Here is a 21,081-nt window from a genome sequence, read left to right as displayed (position 1 = left end):
CCTACCTGGATGGTGGGAAAGAAATGAAATTGGACTGACAATACAGAGTGAATGTGAAGGCAGTTAAGTTAGCCGTGTGTTTGAGCCTAACGTAATAATACAATAAAGGGAAGATTAAACATAATCCTTACATATGGGGAGCCATCGAGTGTGTCAGTGTTCACCACCACTGGAGGAGTATTTCCCTGGAGGCAGAGGGAGAAGAAACATGATTATTAAGAAATAAAGGCAGAAACTGGACGAGCTCTCAGTATACTCCTCAAACCCACAGTCACAGCCAAGACTGATGGCCATTTTAGCTCTTAGCTGTGATAACACTGTTCTCACTCTGCTATGGTTGTCACTCTGCTAAAGGATAGAGGGTGCAGCTCCACAGCCATTTGTTATTATCCATCCATGCTGGACACAGAAATAATTCATTTTACAGTACATGTTTTTTTTTTTAATTCTTGGACGATAGTTTATTTTTGGTGTAGCTGCTCGTAGAATTATAGTATAGTCTTTGTAACTGGTGCTGTAAGCGTGAATGCTGTGGACGTCCGCCTCCTGCCCACCAGTGACTTCAAAACAAACCTCTCAGTAATTCATATGCAGCCACACTGACAGCACATGGTGGCAATCTCCCAGCACACTCGCAGGATGATGAAGACGCAGTAACTTGGTAACAAGACAGTGACAGACAGCACAGTTAGCCCAATTATACTCCATGGGTATAATGTCAGCTCGCTTGACGGTTAGTTATTCTGATTTTCTTTTTTTTTTTTTTTTTTTCCAGAACCACAATGGACCCATTATGATTTGTGCAGCCAAACTGAATCTCAACATTTCAACCACTTATTCATCAGGAACAAAGTGATACAGAAAATAATAGAAAAGACAGCGAGTAAATGAGATTTTTTGGCATTCATTACGGTTCGGGTTTACCAGCCAAGACTTTTCTCTGTCAGCTCATTTGAAGTGTTACAGTTAACCCCCACTTATTATCGTTATTCATCCTCTTTTAATCCGCCTTTGTTACATATTCTCTTTCTTTCACGCTTCTTTCCAGGGTTTACTCTCATCATCAATGTGTCTGAAGTTGGAAGATGTAAATACGCTGTTGTGTGCAGTATTGTCTTTACAGGATGCAGTCGACTCCCAATGTAAACTCCTGTATTTATTTCTGTTACTGCTCCTTACCACGCTGATTAGCATGGGAGAGACACTGTGCATCTAAAGTGCTTACAGAACAGCAAACAGCAGCATAAAACCAGCCTGCTGACCTTCACAGACCTGACAGCTCCGACGCACACAAACAACTCCACGAACCAAACTGAACACATTTTCTCCGCTTTTAAGAAAAACTATTCCACATTCATACCCTTTATGTGACGCAATGGTAAGTTGTTTTTTCCACTCAGTCTGTTCTTCTCCCTACAATATTTGAACTGAAAGAACAAACAGTCGCTGTTGTGCACTGATTTGTATCGTCTTTGAAAAGAACACAACTGCACTTGGTATACTGTATGTACATGTATAACACACTGCAGCGCTGATTGAGCTTCTTCATATTGTCTTTAAGAAATACTGAAGTGCTAGTATTATCATTGTGGAGATTAGCTATTTGAAGTGGCTTATCAAGTAAAATGCAGAGCATCTGCTGATTACAGTTAGTCATATCCTAAAATCTGCTCCGTTTCTCTCTCTCTTATATCGTGGCGAATTAAATATCCATATGTCCAAAACAAGGCACAGGAGGAATTCCTTGTCTTTGCTAAACAATTCACAATAACATTATCCTCTTTTTATTCTCATACATGAATATTTAAAAATGTTACAGTATACCCCATTAGTGCAACTGCATCACAAACATGTTCATGAGTACTGCTGGAGCTTTTTGTTGGGAGTTTCAAATAGGCCTTTTTCAGACTGCAGGCAACAGTGGCCCAAATCAGATTTGGTTTTGCTCGCATGTGAGTCAGATCTGTTTGAACAGTGTGAACAGCACAAATCACGAGAATTCTGATCTTTTCAATTCTAAAATTGGGCCAGTTTTGTGTGTGTACAGTAGAGGGATCAGATACAGGGATGAGTTTTTGCAACACAGCTTGAGTCTGAAGAGACATTCGAATTTATGTGGCTTTTATGTTCCTCTAGAGCAACATTTCTGTGCAGGTGGGACAATCGAGCAAATGAAGGACTTTGCAATACCAAACAGTTTAGAAAACATGCAGTAACCCTACACTGTTGACTCCGAATACAACCCACCTCCTATATACTTTCTCAGGGGGGTGGGCTGCCTCAGCCGAGAGTCCCAACAGTCTCGTGGAGAGGTGCTGACAGATGGAGTTAAACTTAACCTCTGACATCCTGAAATTTTGGATGAAATCTGTTTTAGTTAAGCAGTTCCCATCACTAACTTGGCATTCCTGGCTCTGACTCCACACCCACATACCTCCATATGGAAGTAGCAGCCACTGTTCCGCAGGAAACTATAATTAAAAATCTTCACTGTCTTTCTCCTCGTCCTTGGTATCGTCTGCTCACAAATTCACAGCCGTCCACTGCACATCAACTCATAAATGAAGCCATAAACGTTGACTCCAGTGACCTCCATGTTTACTGGCGCATGGCAGCATTCTAGGTGTGATGTCTTTGTCAGATTTATTCTGCACAAGCGGGTCAGTTCAGGACTGAGATCAGTTCACGCTCGAATCTGAAACCGGCAACAATTTAAAAAAAACAACGTGAACAGTCAAATAAATAAATCGGATCCGAGCAGAAAAGGTTTTGGTGTAAATGAAGCCTTTGATTGATCAGATTTCAATAAACTCAGCTCCATGGTAGGCATGTCACAGCAAGAAAAGCGCAGGTAAGTCTGGTGACATAAATGATGGCTCCGTTTCAGCGAGCTATAATGCACAACAACAAAGAGTCAACACCGCTACATGTTTTAATTAAGATTGTTAATTACATCCTTGATTTTCATGCTTTAACATGCAAAAAAAAAAGTGCTGTCAAAAGCCTGCTCCCTCCACAAGGCCACCATTTTGCGCTTCAAGCCCCTTTTATCATTAGAAATCATCATCATCATCAGTATTGGATGGTGCTAATTATATCTGCCATCATTATGAGAAAACACTCATCCACGTAGGGTCAAGACATAAAACCCTCCACAAAATGCCAGAGTGCTTTAACTGCTCGCTGTTGGATTGTAACGGTGCCTGTGCAGCTGCGTCCGACGGGCGGTGCTGCTGAATGTTACGTCAAATTCATCCTTATCTAGAGAGAGAAATAATGAGTGTAGCCAGCAGAAATCTAAGCCCTGTGCAGGCAGTTTCCCTGCAGGGATTTTGACAGAGCCCTCTCTCCGGCTCTCTGCTCTGTCAAGTCTTTCAACATCAGGGCTGTTAGGATTTACAGTGTTTGGCTGCTCTTGCCCACCTATATTTTAGCACCACCTATTCAGCCAACCAGTTGTCTGCCACGTCTGTACGAGCAGCACCACCATCCATCTACACATAGACCCTCTAATGAATTTATATGCAGCACGGTAACTACCAGGATGTGCACATTCATACAAATGAAAGTGAAAAGTATAGATGTTCTTGGTTTAGTGTGACACTGTGACTAAACTCAGTGTTCGTTCATACACTGTATTGAAGCAAGACGTTTGAATCAATTCATTTTCCTCATTAGGGACCGAATAAGTGACTTATTGACAGATTAATACTAAAAAAAACACAAACATGCTGTGTCAAGGCTGTCCTCTCTCCTGCATATGTAAATCACATCATCAAATTAGTCTCTAGTGCACATGTACCTACAAATATGCAAGTCCGTCTGCTCATAAACCCATCAGCCCACAGTCACACCAGCAGCCTGATGGACGTTTTTAGACACAGAGCATAAAATAACCCAAATAATAATGACAGTCACCTGTTTAGTTAAGCCTATTTTTGCCTTTTCTGTTGAGATTAAGTGTGCCAATAATACTGAGGGGACGATGTCACGTGTCAGCCAAAACTCGATACAAACCAAAGGTTGCATTAGAGGCTTTAACGCTGCATGTCCTGCACACCTTGCAGCAGCTGGAGAGCCTTTAACATGTGAAAGCCATCTAGTCGATAAGCAAGATAACGACTTGCACTGGAATGTGCCAATGTCAAACTGTAATGAGGTAAAAGGGGGTTCTGACCGCAACAACTGAGCAGCATTAAGGCTATTGCGCGGTTTTAGTATCTGAACTGCTGCTCTTCTGTATACAGTAGACGCATATGCAAGACTCCAGACTGACCCTTACTTAAAGCTTTGCATGAATATTTAGTAAATGGAAATTTCAAATGAAAGAAGTATTTTGAAACATGCAGCTGATGAATTAACCACAGCTGAGCTTGTGTGTGGGCGTCAACGCAGGATGTGACAGAGGTTAATTTGGATGTTTCACTGCTCACTCACTGATTCCTTATCAAATCTCACGTGTATGAATGGAGTTTAATGGTTGGTGTTTCCTGTTTGTTTAAACATCAAATGAAACCTCAAAATGCCACCTTGACACAATTACAGCGAGACTCAAACATCTATTACCGCACAGGCACATCCTGAGCAGGATTTGATTAGTATTACCAGATCTGATTACTCAGGCTCGCCATGATTAAAATGTCTATCATGGGTCTAATAGCAGCCTCAGCCTTGACCTGACTTGTGTATCTGTGCAGATGCTGCAGAACAAAGCCACAATTCCACAACACAGCATAATCCAGTGTACTCCTCTGTGCCAATGGCACGCTAATAAAGATTTCTCCAAATATGCTGAGGTATTATCATGGTCAAACATGTAAAGTAAGCAAAGTAACATGCCTACCATCCTGTGATGTCGATGTTTCTTGGCTTTCCGTACATTGTTGAGGAAGCGGCAGCCCATCTTTTTGGCGTACCACACTGACATGAACATTGTGCCTCAGATCCGAAATTAAAATAGTTGATACTGGGAAGCAAACCCTTCAAAAATAACAAACAGGCCACTGAGTGTGTGCTGGAAGAGTTAGAGTACACTCTAGAAGCATCTGCTTTCCAAAGCAACGCAAAGTACCACAAAAGTATTATTGCAAAGTGAGCCATTAGATCTGGGCCCATCCATGACAGTTGGTTTGAAACCACAGTGTGTCCAGACTCTAAAAATCTAGATTTTAACTTAACACATGCCCTTTGAGCTTAAACCCAATCTAAATAAAACAAACTACCACAGATTGCATGCTTTAGACCTGGCATGCACCTTTAAAAAAAATTCAAATCCAGAATCACATAAAGAGCACAGCCCAATTAGCGCCTTCCTCTTGCTGAGTCGCTGCTCCAGACTTCATTTAAGGAAACCCAATTCAATCCACCAAGGTTTGAGTTATAAAAAAAAAATTGCTGCCGATAGGGCTAATTGATTATCTGAGACCGGCTCGTCCTGTTGTCAGAAATCCCCCATCCAGGATAAAAATGAGCGTTTACAAACAGCTCCCTCCATCCTCCGGTCTCTGTGGCGGTGGACTGCGATAGCGGTGCCTCCCTGCTACTGGTCTGTGCTCAGGGAGAACGCAGTTCATATTTTCTGCTGCTACTGTACTGTACCCCTCCCATCCCTGCTGCCGAGGGAAAGAGGAGCGAGCAGGAAAGTTTGATGGCAATTACTTAGCTGTCTCTCTGTATAATGTTGATGCTGGTGATGTGAGAGGGGGGATGCATTATACTTTGACTGAACTGAGAAGGACAAGCAGCTCAAACTCGCCTGGCTCGTCCTAGGGAGCACTTGAAACTGAGAATACACCCAGTCAGAGGAGAGAAACCTCAACGCAGTGGTGACAGCGAGGGTGGGAAAATGCAGCTTGACATCTGATCATTTGAGTTTGTCACTGAAGTTTTCCTTGCTCTTTGATTTTACTTGTCCAAAAGTGTTGTTGATCATGCACACAGCTTTCACAGTAATGCAAAGACTTGCAAATCCGTCTTCAATTTTCATCAGTTTTCAGGTACCAAAAATGTAGTTTCAGTGTGCAAATTGCAGATTTTCATTCTTTATTAATTCGATTAATTGCTAAGAATATTAATAACAGACCTCCGTGAGGACTGACATGTCCTTCACAAGCTTTTCTGCCATTCTGATGTGATTGAATTCAGCACCATTGATAGCAAAACTCTTCAAATGCCTGTGAGGAAAAGGGTTTGAAAAGCAAATGTGGTTTGCCATTTATTTTCTTTACCTTGAATAAACTGTGGAGGATGTAGCCTATGTGAACTCCCACAGCTGCTTACAGGTAGAAGCACAGAATTCACTTTCAAAATGAGCTTTTATCACAGCTCACTCAGGCCCTCTCTATCTGAAATACAGATGGATGGACAGGCGTGTAATATATATACGCACACACAGAGAGGCCTGCACACCGAATACACTTATGTAAGGACATGTTGAAGGACAGGCTGACAGCTGACGTCCTCATTCTGTTCAATAAAATTCCTCCATTTACCTATCTAATTTTCTCACCCTTCCAACTGCGAGGGCCTCTCTATCCTGCACTCCGCCATTCAGCATGAGCAGCTCTCTCCTCCTCTTTCTGCATGCATATTTTCTCTCTCTCTCTCACTCTCGCTTCTCCTTCCCAAAGGACCTGAGCTGCGGCTGCACAGTAATTACACCGAAGCTGCAGGGACATATTTAAACATTTATTAAAGAAAAGTAAGGAGGACGGAGAAAATGAAGATAGAAACCAGATACCGGCCAGACAGGAGTGCAGAACAGAGCAGGGGAGAGTATAATGGAGAGCTCTGGGGGAAACACTACAGACAACAGTAATTGAATCCTTACATTAAAAACAACCGCATTTTTGCAAAGTGTCAAACTCGTCTCGGAGGGATTGGCTGTTTTTTTGCTAAGATTTGTGTGCAATGTATAAATATAAGTATATAGGGACAGTTGTGTGGTTTGAGAGGAGAGAAAGTGATATGCATCCTTTTTCATTTGAAGAGACAGAGCATAACAAACTGGTTGGTGGAAGTCTTCAGTAAGCACTTCATGTCTGCTGCTTCTTACTCTCGGCTTGTCAGGTGAAGGATAAATGGCAATGATAAATGCTGTGCAGTGTTTCCAACTCAAGAGTTCCAATCTGTCACGATAAATGTACCTTATACATTGTTAAAAAACTGTTTCCCTGAGAACATTTTCAAGACAGCTCCCTGTCTGTGAATGAAGTCAAAGGGAGGATGTTACGAGCAGCTTCAGCGATGATTCCAGGTAGTTAGCATGTGGTTTCAAAGACGTAGACTGGTTTTGGAGTAATTGTGGTAACTTGCCTACTTTTCTTCAGATTCAAACACAATCGGGGAAGCCAAGCTTAGCTCAATAACTAGATTCCCATTGGATCCACGGCAAAGGTAGGGGAATACCCTCTCTGCAACACTGAAGGTTTAAGACTTCATGCTCATTAGTCCAGCTTTAGTTTTGAAAAACAATATTCCTTTCTAATTTTTTTAAGATAGAAAAGCAAATATTGAGGTTTGCGTCTCATATAGAAAGCGCTTTATGTTCTAAACTGTATACAGTGTGACATATAAAAGCCTTTATTTGGACCCTGTGTTTGCTTCTGAGCTTAAATCAGCAGTGAGAACAGCACCCTGCACATAATGTCACATCAACCCACGTATTTACGCAGACTTAAAGAGTCATATCGAGCAAGAGGCGGGAAGATTCATCAGTCTGAGCGCAGATCAATATCAAAAGTTCTGTGCAGTGTGAAGAAAAAAAGATTTCTAATTACATTACACAATAAGTTTAAAAAGAATTGATGTCAGTTGAAGCTAAAGCACCTCTTTGCTAAATCATGTACATAACCCAAAGACCTGCTATTACTTGCCAAACCATTGCAGTGCTTCCAGAGACAATCCTACCCATAAATCAATGGGTCCTGGAGTGGTACTGGCAAACCCCACACCATTAAAGCAATAAAGAGACAGACTGACGACACCGCCTACACATCAATGACAACCACACGGGCACTACACTGGCTGCAAAGGCGTCCACGCACAAAGGCATTACTGCAATGCATCTTGAGGACAGTACACACTTTAACCAACCAGTGTGGAAAATTGAATGCATGCATCTGCAGAATCCACTGCTTCTGTATATGTATGAGGGGGATGTATGCATTTTTCTTACTGATGACTCTATGCTGAAGGGTGGGGAATGTTCCATATGTTAAACAGTTTAATTATGAGCATGCACTATTAAATGGGGTGTGTTCAAAGTCAAGGCAAGCACACAGAGACAAGAAATGATGCATAGTTAGAGTAAATACTTGTTCAACAGACATCGAGAGACTGAAAGCCAGATTCTACAGTCCACTTATTTCCATCTAAGTAGCTTTTGTGTTTGGATCTTCTGAATTTTTACATGTGCATATATTTAAAAATGCTTTTATAAAGGTAAGAAGGAGCATCTAAAGCCACTTTATTCCTCTGCTGTTCTATATTATATATGTTTTGCCCTGCAAGACTGACAAAACCATGTCAGCAATTCATTGCACATGAGGCTAATGCAACCTGTCTTGATCATAAAAATGTTCTATTGGGGAAGCAGCACAGCCATTTTTTTCAAGGTTATGAAAGTCATTGTGCACAGTCTAACACTGACACCTACAGGTTTCAGTCTGTCCTGCAAAAAGATTAAATCTATCTGTCTGTCAAAGCCCAATGCCACATGACACCTTCAACACACCGCTGAAGGTTTAGCAGTGACACACATTAGGATTAGTTTAATCTTTTACTCACGTCTCATAACGTCGCAGATTTTCCACTAATTTGCATATTTCAGGATAGGTTTGTGTGTGTGTGTGTGTGTGTGTGTGTGTGTGTGTGCAAAATCAGCCTGAGATTCTTGAGAAATACGCAATTTTGCCTTTTTTTTTAACAGTCAAACAGGATCCACAATGCATATGCTTCTGATACATTCACTGCTTGGTAGCTCAGGTGCAAGATTGAAGTGTGTCTTAGGAAGAGGAATCTGAACATAACAAAGGATCGCAACGTTACTGGAGTGCAACATTTAAAAACTTTTCATTTGCAGTCATGTGATGTCAGGCCCTCAAAACAGCCGTTGAGAACAAGCGGAACAAATCTGTTAGACAAAGGAGACTTGAATGGCAATGAGTATGAATACACCGATATGATCAGAAAACAGATGACCTCATCCTCTGGCAGTACAGATAAAATGGCAATGAATGGGCAGCTGTCTCTCTGCAGCGAGACAGCCAGTCCGTCGAAGGGACACCAAAATCCAGTAAAGACGGAGAACAAGGATAAAAATCACACTGATGATGATGACTGATGATGATACTGGTAACTTTCGACGTTGACGGAGCGGCACGGATCGCTGTGCTCTTACCAGTGTGGAAACAGCGGAGGTGTACATTGGAGTGTGTCCCGTAGACATCAACACAGGCTGCAAAACAACAGAAGGGAGAGGGTAATTGTGCAGGGCATGGTGGATGGACACAGGGGAGGAACACTGGGTACCGCTTTGTTCTTGTCCTTCCATCAGTTATCAGATATGACTATTGATACTGTGTTTTTATGAAGAACTCTCCACAAAGTGTGTGCCTGAAGTATGAAAGTTCAGTGACCCATATTGCAATTATGCCATAATGTTTAATGTATAATACACATCCACATAGAAAACCACTGGAAACTTGCAGCAGCGTACCATATAGAGCACATTTAGTGCAGTGTAGCATAAAATCGGTGTAAAAGAGGACACACAAAGAAAAACAGTAACACTGACTGTGCGGAAAGACATTTCCACACAAACACCTTCTAGATTTTACACGTGAATTTAAAGATACTCTGTCTTTATCTATTACTTAAGATCCCATCATGCACCGACTCCTGCAAAGTACACCAAATTAAATCAGGGCCGATAACAGAACAGAAAACACACAACTTCACATGATTGATTAGAACGCATCTCTTGTTTGCCCACTAGTCATTGACAGCTTATAGATGGGGTAATGAAAAACAGATTCAGAAACACATAATCAATTAAAAAACACACAATGGGATTGTTAATGTCTGCTAAAACAGAATGGATTACTCTGCAAACCTGGAGCTGCTGCACTAAACAGTGTACCCTAAATTTTACAAATTGCAGCAGTGCAGCATTTTCACATGTCAGGAGACACTTTTGCTCCCGTTGGAGAAGTTTTATAGTGCAACAAAGCACATCATTAAAGTATGAATGTTGTGGCAGCTGTATTTGCTGATCCAGTAGAGTACCTGGCAGGTGGATTCATGCTGATCCTGATATTTACAGACACTATCAGTGCACTTCTCTTTCCTAATATAGACATGGCCCTCTGCTCGAGGCACCACTGGAAACATCCTGGACATGCCTTTCTCAACGGCAAAACATAGTATTGGAGCCAACTAGGGCTCGTAAGCAGTGTCTGAACTGGGAACTCACTTGTGTTTTTTTTGTTGCTTTTTTATACTCAGAAACAATAGATTCAATATTAATGAAGGACTTGATTTTATTTATCATTATTAATCAGAATGAGAAAACAGATGCTGCTTTCAAGATAGAAAGCTGTTTGTTCTGTTTTGTTTTTATAGCGGTTGACATGAAAAATGTTTCTTTTTTACCCCAATCTTTGGGTTGAACTGAGTGAAGTGTATAACATGGCACTTCAGTAGCGACGGCAAGACCAGCATGCATGTCGGTATCTTCATTAAAGTGAATCAGTGATGAATCTCTTTCATGCATGAATCATACATCAATAAAAACCTCATTTTACACATGTTCCATGTTGATGAGGACACAGAAAAATAGAAATGTACGGCAAAGATAGTATACTCTTCGTATTTTAGACTCCGGTCGAATTTCACAAATCACCTTTTCAAGGGAGTTCATGTCTTATTAAGAGGAGTTAAACTCCCCCTGGCTCCTCTGAAGTTCACACACTGCTTATAAGTAGCACTAATTTATTTAATCACACTATCCCCACCAAGACTTTCCTTGGAGATGAAGAGTTTCAAACTGGCAAGCTTGTGCTTACAAGTCAACTTCGTTAACCTTTCTGCTGCTAGCACCCAGTCATGAGCAGGGAGGAGGGTGTGGAGTGTGAAAAAGGGGAAGGAGAAGCATAAAACTTATCAGAGATGTGAAACTAAAACTTGGGAAATGGGATTGTTGAGGGCTGGGGTGTCCGCTGATGCACACACAGTAATGATCAGGGTCATAAAACCACAATGTCAAGACTGAGACTCTATAAGGTCGTCATGACACTGTGTGAGGAAGCAGGACCAGTAGTGCAGGAAGTGACAAAGTGCACATAAACCAGGCATCATCGTCATCATCATCGCCATCCTCATTATTCCGATCATCAAATTCATCATCATCACCCACTGTTTATTAAAATCAGCAACAAATAGCAGGGAGGAAAAAAAAAACACCTCACTACTGTTATAGTGCATCGCTTCTCTCTGAAGAGAAACTCAAAACTTCATAAATAATAGCAGCATTCCAGAAATAGAAATAGGGCCAGTCCGGGTTCCCAAAACATTGTGAACAACATCAACATGCTCCCTTTCATGTGATAGAGAAAATATCCTCAAGACCAAATGTTGCTGCAGTGTAGGTGTCTTAATAACAGCTGAAATGCAAGCACATCTTTCCCCACTACTTCACATTTCCACACCTCACGGTTTCTGTTTGAGTTTTCTGTGTCACACATAAATTTGGAACCAGAATTCCATTGGTGCAAATGAGGGAAAATCTTCACAGTATTTCTTAAGAGATTTGGGAGGAATGGATCGCTCTTCTGATAGAGCTGCACAACATTTTTTACACAGTGTATCTGGTTAAATGATGTGGAACCACAAACTTCTCAAGAAACGAGTGCTCTTGTGTAATAAACACAGCAAGGTAGCAGGAACCAACCAAATTAGAAGTTTAAAGATCTTGTCTAACTCCAATGTCAAAGATGTTAAAGCTTATTTTGCATCTGCTGTGTCAGAAGGAATCAATTTGTTAATGAAAGTAGTGCTTCTGACTCCAGCACTTAGGCTAGTTACATAGCAGACTTGCCAAACATATAAAATAACATGAATGCAACAAAGCTCTCCAGCTGGAACTGAAACGGGGACATTGTAAACAGAAGACAAAATATAAATCGATGTCTCAAACATAGATTTATTATGTAATTAGTTGTATGGCTTAATATAAATATGCAAAACTTCATGTATATGTGTGTATATGATGCAATCAGTTACTGATATGTGTAAAAGAACTTCAAGAGCTGAGATCTGAGATGAGAAAACCCCAAGGCCCAAGAGAAGCATCATGCAAGATAAACACATGAATAATATGGAGCTAATTAAAGGTAGAAAGTCATGTTTTACTAACACCACTGACTGACTGATGAGCAAGTAACCAACCAGAAGAATGTGCTTTGTTCTCTGATTTATAAAATGCTTCAGGAGTCAACATAATGTAGAATCTCAAGGACAACACAGATGCGTAGCGCAGTCAGTGGCTGTGCAAACACACACGTATTAACACTGTGGAGGGAAACTTGCATCATGTGTTGAAATGTACGTCAACAAACCTTCTACTTTTGATGCCAAATGAAGGTTCTTGGCTAAAATCTTTGCCTCCTGCTCACATAGTTTGATGCAGAAGTGCAAACTGCCCACACTTACATTACCAACACTTCAAGTCTGTGTAAATGCCATGTTCTGTTTAAGTTAAACACCGCTTTAGCTTGTTTTCCTAGCCAATAAATCTGCAGTGGCGTTGAGAGCTCATGTAGTTTGAGAGAATGCATGCAAACTGAGAAAACACAAGCAAACTAAGACAACCTCTAAAAGCAGAAGCACAGTACAGACAATTCAAATACAGAAAATGCTGAAATTATCGCAGATATGAGTTTTAATTGTTGCCAGATGACACTAAAAAGTGATGAACCTGCTTAAACACGACTCTGCGACCTGGAGAATACTAGAGAAATGAGCTAAAATAGAGGCTTTTGATTTGTCATCATATCAGATATCTGTTGTTATTCCTGCAGTGTGAGTTTTATTTACTTTATTTTGTTTCATATTTGATTGTAGTTTCTATATTTGCAGCATTTTTCCAAATTCTGTGTCATTGAATTGGTGAGGATGTTTTCTTATTCGCAAAAAAAAAAATCACACAAGAGTAAATTGTACATTTGTTGTGGACTTTTCAGTTGAGGATCAATAAACCAACCAACAATGCAAGACTGCGTTAAAATGCAATAACACTGAGGGATCCCATTCAGACAGCATTGGCTTGAAATACTAGGTCAATACATTTTTTTCTACAGGTCATTATGATGCCATTAGCTAAATTCACTCCTTCTAATCAGTGTGCTGGTGGTCATTTTGAAAAGAATTCTATATTGAAGTAGATAACGTGGTTCACAGAGAGAGATGTTAGTGGCTTGATTGACGTAGCGGGTCTGGATTGACTGACAAGGCCACAAATTCACTGGTGAACCAGAGAGACGTTGTTTTAAAATACTTATTTTGTTGTCATTTCTCAATGGAGTCAGCAATACACTCTGTATAGAAAGTTTTACTGTTCGTTAGCTTGTTTTAATCAGTTTTTCGTTCACCATAATTATAGCTTGTTCCGCCGTTAATTGCATTAACAGACCCTCAGGAGATTCTGATATCCAGTTTGTTCAGTAAGTAAATATTTGTTTTTTTCTTCTTAATGGTTTCCACTTCTAATACAATTTTCGCATTAATTAAAACGTGTACGGTGCATCGTGCCCGTTAGGTAACACGCAAATGATGCTGTATTGGATTAAATGTTCCAATCAGGTTTCAAGTGGCTCTTCCCTGATTTGGAAGGTCTTTGGAAAAGATGGCGTCAACCACAAAGTCACTCCATACACGATATCACTCTGTGCTGTCAGACTTTAGGTAATACATTTACTGATTGTGGTGTTTGCATGAGATCTGTCAATATAAAAAAAGATTACCTGCCTCATCCTTTAATGGAACTTATTCGAACCTAGACACTTATTACACTTACTAAATTTGCACTTATGACGTAATCATGATTAGGTACAAGATGATATTTCCTTTCTGTCATCTCACAGACATACTGGTACCTAATATGAGCTTCTGGAAACCGGCTGACTGAGTCACGTAATGGATCTGAAACCCTGCAGGGCGCACATCACTTTTTATATTTTCTCTTAAACAGACTTAAATAACCTCATCATGGTGGATTTTACAGAAAGGAGTAAGTCTCCCATCCCATCACCGTAATAAATGATGCACCCTTCAGCTGTGAATAATTACAGATCCCTTGGCATGTGCTGGATGACAAACTCCACTGAGATCAGAGGGATTAATCAAACCAACCAGAAAGGTCAGGAAAGGACAGCAAGTCCACCCTTTGCAAAAGTGTACAACTACAGGTTTTTTACGTATTAAAATCTGAGTGACTGCTTGCATGAAAAAGCAGGTTGTTTTGGTTTTAATGCACCTTTCTGACTGTTGTGATCACCCCTACAATACCTCCCAAAACTGGTTGAACAGTGACTGACATGTGCCACCTTTCTGTTGTCAACCTCCACCAGCTTCAGCAGCTGCTGGATTCACACTTTGACTTGACGGAGCGTCTAAGAGTCGGAGACAAACAGAGACTGACAGACAAAACTGCTGCAACCAAATTACGGCCGGGGCTTGTTTTCTCTGTTCCGTGTCATTCAGTGGTCTTTCTGTTCTGTTCAAGTTGCTCTTCGTTCGGATCCTTTTCAGATCCTAATGGCCTGAAAGCAATAAATCAGATGTAATACATATAGCGCTTTTCCACTCATTTTTTTATAACACTCCTGCACTTCATTAGCCTGGGACTGATTTGATACTCATTTAAAATCTGTCTCTAGAGGAAGGCGTATGCACTTTGCCATATAATGATTGGTTTCTAGTGTCTCATATGATGACTGGAACTGACTCTGCCATGCCACTGCTCTGGTTTTTTATTTGACAGTGTCCCTAAACACACTCTCAGTACCCTCAAGGAGAAACCTCCCTGCCTCTTTTCCACCAAGCTGGTTCCAGTGCTAGTTCAGAGCCAGTGCCTGACTTAGCACCAGTTCTTTGTGTTTCCACCACCTAAGCACCGGCTCCAGGCTCCAGAAACTGGTGCTTTTCAGGCACCGACTCTTTGCTGGGCCAGAATTAAGAACCGAGTATGTCACAGGCTGGGGGCAGTGTTACGGTGACCAACGATCAACAGTGAAAACACAGAACCACCATTTTTTAACAGCCAAGCAAGGAGTAGTAGTGGTACTAGTGTTTAGTGTTACTGTCCTGAAAACCGGTAAATATGGATGCCAAATTCTCGCACCAGCAGTCTCAGGAGGAGACTAACAGTTTGATTATTTGTTTCTGGATCGCAATGTAGGCTTAAAAAGTCAGGAACAGCACGTGCATGGTTGTTGAACGGCTACACATGCAGTGACGTACTGACGTTTTACGATGAAGCAGTGATGTGGCTCCATTTCACTCTTTGCCAATGACAAAGCAAACCGGTTCATCGGAGGCACGAGATTTGAACCAACCTAAGCACCAACACTAAACTAGTACCGAACTAGCATCTGGTTCTTTTTGGTCGAAAAGGGTTACATGGTCATCCCAGCTCATGCTGAACAGGCAGATTCATATTTTAAACAGCAGCGGTAAGGCACAATAACTCAGCCTCCCCTCTTTGCTCATTAAAAGATTGCACTTTAATGGACATATCTGGGGACTTGAATGTAGTCCCATGTGGGAGATAGAGAAGGCCCCCCCCCAAAAGCAAATAAATACAGAAACTCTTTAGCCCTAATAGCAGCTGTTCAAAAACATGTGTGGGCATATGAGACGGATCATTATTAAGTGGTCATTATAGCTTACACCTTTACATTTGTAGCTACAGTGCATGTTCGTTAATGCACTCCAGGCAAAGCGCTCATGTTCCTACTGATGTCAGCTGTATTTTTTTTCCGACTGCGTTGCCGGTAGCGCTCTGTGTCCATATCTTTTTCTTTATCATGGAGCTCTCGAAGATATTAGATGTTGTGTTTGTAGGACGTGTGTCCGAGGTAATTGGTGATAAGAAGAGGTTCAGTGTTTGCACTGAGAGCCGTTGTGATCCCATTAGCATCCACAAAGTTGTGTAATAGTCGTTCCACTTCAAAATCAAGCCTTTCCAGTGTCAAGGTTCTCTTTGAGTTTATAGTAAATGAGGCGTCTTGTTGAATTACAAAGAGGACCATAAGCATTGTTTCTTAACAAAGGCATGCTGCAGCATCAGACAGTACCTACTGAGTGCTGTAAGTGCTACTACATGTGCCAATGAGGATATCTGTTGTTATAATATTTCCTCTACTAAACTAATAATACGAGCTTTTATTTCAGTTTCTTAATCGAAAACTTTGACCACATCCTGATCAAGTGATCAGGTTACGAATATAAATCCCGAATGCATCTTGTGTCCACTTGCACTTTGATTTTCATCCTTCTAGTCTCCAATATCATATCGGCCAACGTGCGTGTTCTTAAAGGTGTAAAGTTATCTGACACTTAAACATGCCAGAGGGCGTATTTATTCCTCGTAAATGTATTATGTTCCCATCAAAGCACTTTTGTTGGGGGATTAGACTTTCAAAACAGAAAACACATCATGTTAAGTGCAAAGTTGTCGTAGATTATGTGCGAGCCAAAAGAAACCCTTAATATAAATTTAACGACTTTAGAGCACGTTATGTCTCCGAATGAAGGGAATTAGAAGGAAGCAAACCACATTACCATGATGACTATAAATCTGCTTGGTGATTCAACTTGAGAATTCAGATCTACAGTTTAGAATAATAGCATGACAATCTATTGCAAGTAATCAGGGATATCTCTTTTTTGTCTCATTTTGTTTTAGTGAGAAACATCATCACCCAAACTAATACAGCCCTTTATAAATACACCTACAAACATCTATATTAGTAGTAAAAGGAGACAATCAATTGTCAGCTATTAAATTAACCATGAAATATTTCAATGATTGATTAAAATTTAAGTATTTTCTCTTCTGTGACAGCAAATTGCATATCTTTGGGTTGAGAGCAAAAACAGCATCAGGGGACGCCATCTTGGGCTCTAAGAGAACACTGATGGACGTTGTTTTCACATTTTCTGACATTTTATGGACCGAGCAACTAATTGATTGAGAAAATAATCCACATTTTAACAGACAAATAAGAAACAAGTGTTAGTTGCAGCCCAATTTCAACTGCATCCAAAATATCTCCTGGACCCAGACAACAAAATGACTCACATAGTGACACTCAGAGTGTCAGAGTGTATTTGAATATGAAGTCAGAATTACCTCACTGATGTCACAATGAATATTCAGCACTGCAGTAAAGCTCTAATTGTGATCTACTGGCTGTGTCGTGCTCTGCGACGTGTTCCCGAGGAAGCGTGTGCTTGTTCTAGCGCGCCAACATTCTTGAGTGTTGACAGCTGAGTGCATTGTGCTGCAGTAATCGTGTTACGTATTGATCAACAATGCACATGAGCGGAGTGTGCATCCTACCTTGACAGGAGAGATGTGTGTGTGTGGTGTGTAGCCGTGTATGGCCTCCATGGCAGCGAGGTTCTTGTCACTCATGTGAAGCATCTCTGCACTTTTCCCTGGAGCCAGATGTGCTGGACTGTGCTCCAAGGGGGGCGTCTCCTCATCCTGGTACCTGTACTTCTGTAGAAACACAAACAAACACAAATAGATGTTCACAGGTGTCACGTATGAGCAGGATTAAAGGTTGATGGTGCTTAAATAACAAGCCGAATTCACTGTCAGTCTCTGTATTGTCACTGGTGTCTGATGTCCTTTAGAAAATTGTGGTGTAAATGACACAGTCTCTTCATCAAGGGCACAGAGTAGTACCTCCATCAGAACAGGCATCTCTAGCCAAATGTGAGCACTCTATATGCAAATCTGGTATATCGCATAACATGTGTGACGCCTACAAGCGCAAACTGATGATATAGAAAAATAGGCCTCAGAATGTTTCCACTGTGCGTTGAACGAGGCCAACGTCCTCCACCACCACATGGAGCAACCAGAGCCGTGACTCATAGCGGCTCCAAAGTAGCAGATCATGCAGCTTCTTCCTAGTAACCTCAGTCCCCTACCAATATCCCACACCTGGGCAGCCTGCCAGCAGCCCACTGTTTTAGCCACACACGGTAGGTTTCATTCTAGGCGCGATGACACAAAATCTGCACACAGCATTTTTCCATCACAAAACAACATGAGAAGGTGGGCAGCATCACAGTGGAGATCTGCCACACTGTCCTGTGGGCAAGAGCTTGTGTTTTCTACAAATCTGTGCCCAACCGAAGCCCCTCGTCTCCACCGGGCTCACTACGATGCGGCACTGCAGATGTGAAGCTGCCTGTTCTGAGAAACACAGGAATCTGAATGGATCAACCGAATTTTGGCTGGTGACCTGTTGGCCAACCCTGCTACGCTCTCTTGCATTTATTTATTTCATTTTTTTTCCCCTTTTTTTTTTGAAGGCAGACGGCAGAGGGAGGTGCATCACTGAGCCCTGTCTCAGACAGGCTGCCTAGCAACCAGAGCAGAGCAGAGATTGCAGTGCCACAGTTGGGGCTGCCAGCATCGGTCCTGGATCACATTACACTGAGACAGCAAGAAAGAGAGGGAGTGAAATAGAGATGAAGATAGAGGAGAAATTGAGGGGGATGGGTAAAATTGAAAAAAAAGTGAACCCATCAATATTAGGAAACAGAAAACAGTTGCACGGGTGCAGACGACAGAGAAAATGAATGGGCATGGAAAGCACAGCTCCATAATTACAAGTTAATAAGCAGGAAACAATTGATCCCCCCCCCCCCCCCCCCCCCCCCCGTATTAAGTACTGCACACACTGGCATTGCTATATTAATGTAAACTTAGATTAAATATTATGTAACTGTACACCAAAAACTATTTGCAATACAGATTTAATTAAGTATTCTCAATCCTAATCCGGTATCAGCGGATGGTACAAAAAAAAGATTTGTATTAGATAACAGAAAACATTAACTTAAAACCTGGAACTAATAGTAAATATCATGAATCACTGCTCAGAGTAGCCCTGAGCTCTCTGGTCTCCACTGCCTCCCCCTTTTCCTGCATGACCAATGTTCATGCTGCCATGTTGCCTTCTGTCCCACTGGTGGGGGATGGACATTCAATGATATGTCACAAAGCGTCCTTCTGGAGATGGCTTTACGTGGACAGGATTTTTGTCAATAACAGAAACAGCATCATTTAAAATGTGACGGGGTATTTTTTTTGCAACATTTATCCCAGTGCCAACATGACCAAGAGGCACATTTTGGTTCGTCAGTAAAGGATCTTTCTCGCTCCTGAGTATCATCGAAGTTCATCTTTCATTTCGGTTTCCCAGCTCCAAAATTACTAATCGCCGCTTTCACCTGGTGCTCCAGATATCAGTCCATGATGAGACGGTTAAAACGCAAACAGGCAGCGCTCTCTCCTGAGTACAAAGGAGCATGATGAGGACAGTGAACCTCTGCTCGAGATGGCGTGCGGCGGCGGTTGTATTTTTCGAGTCCATGATTTTTTTTATCCATGCCAGCAGCCTCTAACAGAAGCTTCACAGTTTCACACAAATTGACTCATCACTAAATGTTTGGAGCGTTTATTCAATTTGATGTATCTATGTTTCAGTCTAGTGCACATGTTACCATCAGTACTAGTGTCCATTAAACAGAAGAAAAAGCTCTGTTAGCTGTTTATGTTGTGCAATACGTAAAAAGTGAACAACTTATATTGAAAACATAATTCCAATTTGCATGGCTCTTTCTGAACTTTGGTATTTATACTGTATAGATGATTGATGCTGTTTAATTTTGTTCTGTTATTTACGTAGTTTAAACAACTGCGCCTCTGCGTCTGCAGTACAGTCTGTGTGGTTTTAGGTTGTACTAATGCTATAGGATTGAAGTAATGGAAGTTGAATTAATACACGTCAAACATAATAGGCTATTATCTGTTTTAATATACCTAATTGGACATGGTGCCAGTTAAATTTGTTTTCCTGGGGTTCTGTTCTCGCAATAGGGGGGGTTTATAAGAGCCAATATGTTCTTCTAACTGTACAATCAGCCCACGAAATTACCCCTGCAACAAAATTCCTCCGAGTTCCCCAGGTTTTATTGTATCAGTATATCATCATGCAAGGAATCCAATACATCTTGAAGGAATTACTCCTTTGTAAAGGTCATTATAAGGAGAGCTTCCTCAGTTTGCAGGAGCAGTTGCCGCCTGTCCTGTACTGTAATAAGAACTGCACACGGTGTGGCAGAATAAGCTGTTCCTTTAATGGTTAAATGAGTTAAGTTAATGTAGAGCCAAATGTCAAATGGTATCTACCATCATCTCAGTTTCTAATTCAAGGACCATGATCGAGCTTTTAAATTACTGTGCATTAGGTAATGGAATGAAAGCTAACCTCACCTCTCGGGTATATAATTTCCAAGACACTCAGACTGCAAATGCATTGACATGTGAGGTGTAATCATGAGAAGCTCTTCAGGTGTAAATTAAAGGTGGTAAATCCACAGAATTCTGAGGTCTTACGCTTTTGAATGTTCATCTATTTACATTCCTCCGTAATTATGATGATGATGAAACCTTTTTCCTGTAATGCTGCGATGATGAACTCGCAGGGATTTTGCTTTTGCTGGGTGCTAAGTCGGTGCGATGCTTCACAGAGCTGTAAGAATGAACTACCTGCTGGAACCCGAAGAACAATAGAACTCAGTGAAACATATCTGGAGAGGTAAAGGTGCAAATTTATCACAGAGCCAAAGACAAGTGACATTTCTCACAAACAAAGCGGCTCATTTCAATAATCATTTAAAACATACAAACAAGCAATTGATTGTCCAAAACATACACAATTGCTCCTTATTACAATGCCTCCTCTGTTAGACAATGCTGCCTATTTTTTTCACCCT

The 21,081-nt window shown here is 41.1% G+C and overlaps 1 protein-coding gene across 6 annotated transcripts in view; it reads right to left on the bottom strand.

The window, feature by feature from the left end:
• LOC110948839 (disks large homolog 4) overlaps nucleotides 1-21,081 on the bottom strand; it is a 79,164-nt gene that overhangs the window by 18,596 nt on the left and 39,487 nt on the right. For 5 of the 6 annotated variants that reach the window (XM_051937227.1, XM_051937229.1, XM_022190570.2 and 2 more), the window contains 3 exons: nucleotides 17,624-17,785; nucleotides 9,401-9,457; nucleotides 132-185 (listed from right to left, as the gene is read on the bottom strand). In XM_051937227.1, the coding sequence (XP_051793187.1) occupies nucleotides 132-185; nucleotides 9,401-9,457; nucleotides 17,624-17,785 (273 nt within the window). The remainder of the gene's footprint in view (nucleotides 1-131; nucleotides 186-9,400; nucleotides 9,458-17,623; nucleotides 17,786-21,081) is intronic. The other variant, XM_051937228.1, reaches the window with a different exon arrangement.

The sequence above is a fragment of the Acanthochromis polyacanthus genome, chromosome 17 (genome assembly GCF_021347895.1).
Source record: "Acanthochromis polyacanthus isolate Apoly-LR-REF ecotype Palm Island chromosome 17, KAUST_Apoly_ChrSc, whole genome shotgun sequence".
NCBI classification, from domain to species: Eukaryota; Metazoa; Chordata; class Actinopteri; family Pomacentridae; genus Acanthochromis; species Acanthochromis polyacanthus.
Note: the sequence above shows the minus strand (reverse complement) of the source record. Positions and strands in the feature narration are given on the sequence as shown.